Below are 5,000 nucleotides of genomic sequence, written 5' to 3' on the forward strand. Positions count from 1 at the left end.
TATAGCCAATCAGAGCGTCGATACGTCGTTTTTCACTGGTGAAAAAAATCGTATGACCAATCAGCTGGCTTCTCTAGCGCAAAGAGACTTTTTATCTCAATCCTTTTTGAAGTGTAAATCTCGGTACGTATATAATAAAATAAACTACGTCATCATTAGACCAGTTGGTCGCGAACCATTTGTACGAGCATTTCGCGTCGTATGTAAGCCGCACTCGTATAAATGGCCCTCTTATCTCACTGTTTTAGTATATACTAAAACAACTATTCGCCACAGTGTCGGTGGCTAGTTGTGGATATTAACCTCACCGCGAATATCCACCACTAGCCACCTCCACCTCCGTGAATAGTTGTTAATTCTTAAAAAAGAAACTAGGGATATCAGGTTTCCAGCATTTTCATTGGCTAGCCGGACACAAGCTATCAGTTCTTATACCTTCTGTACCTAAAATGGTCAAGAAATACGTCAACAATAAAGCGAAACAATTGCGGCCGGCTAAAATCGCTTCGCACTGGAGTTAAATTAAAAAGAAGTTCTTGAACTGTTACAAAAAAAAAAACGCAACACCAGAGAGCACAAAGAAAGCCACAAAGTATGGCATCAAAATATTTCAAGGAAGCAACTTGAAAACTTTATTTGGCAATTTAAGCATCTGTTTAATAACGCGAAGCAAAACAATGCAAGTTGAAGCAATTTACAGTTACAAATTATCTGTACATGGCAACATCCGGTTTCGTCTTTCAAAATAAAGTTAGGAAGATCTGTCTAAAATCTTGCGCGTGTTTTTAATAAAGGGAGTTTAAGCACGCGCGTTTTTGAGACGCGGACGGCAACCGGAAGTGACCTGTTTTCCCTTTTAACTTGTCTTCACACAACCACATTTCATTGTCAAGTTTCTTTTCTCCATTAGAGATGATTAGTATAAAAATCTGGGAGACACAACTGTCCTGGAACGCGAATTGGTCTCTTCCGGTTGCCGTCCGCGTCTCAAAAACGCGCGTGCTTAAGCTCCCTAGTTATTCCACTCGTGCTTGTTGGATATGCGTATGATTATAGCCAACTCGGCGACCAGCCTCGTTGGCTATCTATCCTTTTCTATACAACGCACCCTCGTGGAATCATTAGGGAGCCTTAGCAAAGACAACAGGAACGGCAACGGCAACGAGAACGTTATCTCAAAGCATAAATTCCTGTTATTGTAATCACTTCGAGACTATTCCAAGCTTTTTAGCATGATAATGGTGTGGCAGTCCTTCAAGAATGAAACCGATATGAGTCACGCTTAATTAATTTAGGGGAGAAAATAAAAATTTATCTTCAAGTGCTGACGTCCTCCATAAAGGCCCAGTAACACGGGCAACATTTTTCAGGCAACTTGTTGCGCAACAATATTGCGTTGCAACTTGGATGGTTTACTGTGCGTATTACCGCGTTCTTGCGCAACAAACTTTTATATTGCAAAAAGTAGAAGTCGCTTTTACTTTTTGCAACATGAATATTTGTTGCGCAAGAAGCGCAACAAACCCTCTAGACTTGCAAAGCAATATTGTTGCGCGACAAGTTGCACCAAAAATGTTGCCCGTATTACCGGGCCTTAAAACCTCAAATTTAGTTATTTCACGTTGTTGTTTTGCTGACGACGGCATAAAAAATGGACAAAAATGAAAACCACACGGCAGAGCGTGGAAAGCTATTGTTTTCGCTCACTAAATATGCAGATTTGCTGTCGCCGTTTTGGTTGCTCAAGCTCCCTATTGTTAAATATACACAGCACAAGTACAGAAAATCTCGTAAAATATACCAGTCAAAAAACAGTTTCATTTTTTTTAATTTTGATTTTTTTTTAATTTTGGGTAAATACGTTGAGAACTGTTTTTCAGTCTTCAAATCAGAGTCTGTTTATTTAGATGCGACCCAGTAGAGAGATCCCAGATGAACAGCAGATTTTCCCCACAATCACAACGGAAAAAGGATCACGTAGCAGCGATCTTCAACTTGAGCAAGTGCTTATCGCCATGGCTTTAAATGACATAAAGGAGATGAAAGAGACTGTTGACGCCGACTGCAAAACATTTAAGAAGGAAATGCAGGAGATAAGTAATCATCTGAGTAACGCTAAAGCAGAATCGGAATCGTTGGAAAGTGAACTAGGTTCTTCTTTCAAGCGATTAAAAAGGATGTTTTATGAGGAGAGACCAATCATTATCAAGACCTCTTTGAGCACTGCGAACCGGTGTGATCTCGCAGTTATAAATACGTGGGCGTCCCAAGCCAAAGAAGAAGAAAGAAAAAGAGAAGTTCCAATCATTGTCGATCTTTTGAGGATGATTAGGAAGGAAATGGAGGATCTTGGTAAGAAGACAAAGGAAAAAACAGATGACATGTTAAAGGAGTTGGCTCAACTTAAGAGTGACGCACAAGTTCACCATCTTTCTTTAAAGTCAAAGAAGGAAGGCCTCGATGAGAAGTTCATCGAGTTAGAAGAGCTGATCCAGGGATGCTGCACAATTAAGAAGATCCCACTTTCGATACTTGAGGGCTCCCAGGACTGATTGATTGATCGGAAGCAATCTTTGACAGGTCAAGTGATTTATTCTGTTCGGGGTGGATTCAAGTTTATATTTCCATATGTAAGCTGATTGCAAATGCCAATTCCCGCCTTTTCCTTCAATTTTGGATATAAAACTACGATGTCGAATGTGAAAATCAAGACAAATGTGAAACTTGGATGTCAAATTCTGATGTTGAATTTTGGCGGAGATATAATGTCATATTATTATATAAACACCGATGAAATACCAGGTGAGCTTTCCACCAAAAACATGTTATCTTCACACGTGAAAAGATCACTATTGCTATGGTTACGTATAAAAAATGCGCTTTTTGATGCCTTTCGTGAAATGATTTAGTATTTCATTGGTGTTTATATAATAAATAGAACACAACATGGCCACTTGGAGATACGAAATTTCTCTTCTCGATTTGAAAAATATTTCCATTCTCGAAGACAAATTTCACATCTCCTCGGGGCCATGTAATATCCTCTATATATTACATGGCCGGTTGGAGATACGAAATTTCTCTTCTTGTGTTGAAAAATATTTCACTGGTTCGCTGCGCTCACTCGTCAAATATTATTCAACACGAAAACAGAAATTTCATATCTCCAAGCGGCCATGTAATATTCTATTTATTATCTGAACTTAACACCAATGAAATACCAAATCATTTCACGAAAGGCATCGAAAGGCGCGATTTTCATATCTAACCATAGCAACAGTGATCTTTTCACGTGTGAAAATAACATCTTCATGTGTGAAGATATCATGTTTTCGCGCGAAAGCTCACTTGGTATTTCTTTGGTGTTTATATAATAAAATGTATTATTCTTCCAAAAAAGAAAAAAGTATCCTTGCGATCTTTCCTTTAGCATTAGTGATGTACAGGTTCCTATCGTAGACCCTTTAGACCTTTTAGGCGTCACTATCGATAACTCGCTAAATTTTAGCGAACACATTGGCAAGATAACTAAGAAAGTTGGAAATCAGTTAGATGTTTTTAGCAGGCTAAAGAACACGCTATCAGTCTCTTCGAAGATGTGCCTCTACAGCTCATATGTAATGTCTTGTTTTACTTGCTGTTCTGCGATTTGGCATAATTGCAATGAGTCTGATAAGCAGATGCTGGAAAGGCGTAACTTGAATATGAGAGCTCTAAGGCGTGTCTACAACAAACGGGTGCCCTTTCATGGTGATGATGACTACGGCTTAACTTTGCCCAATCGTCTCCTACAGGACATTGCCATATTAATTTTTAAAGCTGTAAACGGTATGTTACCGGGATATATAAGTGACTTGTTCGTCGTACGTAATAATGTAAAGTACTTGAGAGGCACCAACAAGCTCTTCGTCCCACGTAAGAAAAATACAAACTTTAGCATAAAATCTAAAACTTTTATTGGTGTTAAAGTGTGAAATTCTTTACAAGATGAATTACCTTCAGTGACAATCCATAAGGAATTTAAGAGTGCAGTAGGAGAGCTACATTTGTAATGTATAGTTTTCTATGATTCACTGTAATAATTTTAAGATTTCAGGAATGCTTACTTATTGATATATAGTCAGAATGTTAGTCAAATTGATCATGTATTTTTCTTTCTTTTTGATATTTTAATACTTTTCTCGGCATATTAGCATGTTTTGCGAGGGGCCTAGTCAGCCTCATCAATCCGAGTTGAAATAAAGTTACCTACCTACCTATTTTGCGTTTTGTCGCTTGAGAATGGAAGTCATAATTGCAGTCTTTCCCGCCATGTTTACATCCATGTTTGTTGGGAACCTAGCGAGGATCATAACAAAAAGAGCACCGAAGATAATGATTTTACCATGGAGGATGTTGATAGGACAAAGATAATGAAGAGTTCACAAGTTGTAGGAAACACCGAATTAGATGATTTAATCACCGACTATAATGAAATAAACACTGAATATAAAGAAAGAAACACCGAATTAGGAAGTGAACACCGAACGAATAAACCAACCAGTATAACAAAATGACCACCGAATATACTGATTTAAGCACCGTGTATCATAAAGTAAGCACCGGATATAATGAAGGAGACACCGAATATAATGAAGTAAGCACCGAATATAATGAAGTAAACACCGAATATAATGAAGTAAACACCAAATGTACTGATTTAAGGAGGATCGAAATAGTTTCTTCTATTTTTCACACAAATAAACATATTCTGTTCTTAGTTATAGTCAGGGTATTCATATCAAAATGAAATTTGGCCAGGGTATTAAGTGCCGATCATAGATTTCTGACATGACATTCTCCTCCAAAATAACATTACCATAGCAACGATATATAGCATTTCTTTGAGCCTTAAAATCAACATATATTGTCTTTTTTTGGCGGTGAAATCTTCCGACTCAGCGTTGCGTTACAAGCCTCTGATTTAAAGATTGAAAAACAATTCTCAACGTATTTAGTCA

The 5,000-nt window shown here is 37.8% G+C and overlaps 1 protein-coding gene and 1 long non-coding RNA gene across 15 annotated transcripts in view; one reads left to right on the top strand and one right to left on the bottom strand.

The window, feature by feature from the left end:
• The window catches only part of LOC138033121 (uncharacterized), a 216,086-nt gene that overhangs the window by 186,848 nt on the left and 24,238 nt on the right, over positions 1-5,000 (bottom strand). The gene's annotated exons all lie outside the window — the stretch shown is intronic.
• LOC138033114 (uncharacterized) overlaps positions 1-5,000 on the top strand; it is a 52,947-nt gene that overhangs the window by 41,689 nt on the left and 6,258 nt on the right. For 3 of the 14 annotated variants that reach the window (XM_068880885.1, XM_068880883.1, XM_068880884.1), the window contains one exon: positions 1,908-4,259. The exons of the other annotated variants lie outside the window; for them this stretch is intronic. In XM_068880885.1, coding sequence (XP_068736986.1) covers positions 1,908-2,552 — 645 coding nt within the window. In that variant the 3' untranslated portion in view covers positions 2,553-4,259. Of the gene's footprint in view, positions 1-1,907; positions 4,260-5,000 lie in introns of those variants that run through there. 14 annotated transcript variants of the gene reach the window in all.

This window comes from Montipora capricornis, chromosome 14 (genome assembly GCF_036669925.1).
Source record: "Montipora capricornis isolate CH-2021 chromosome 14, ASM3666992v2, whole genome shotgun sequence".
NCBI classification, from domain to species: Eukaryota; Metazoa; Cnidaria; class Anthozoa; order Scleractinia; family Acroporidae; genus Montipora; species Montipora capricornis.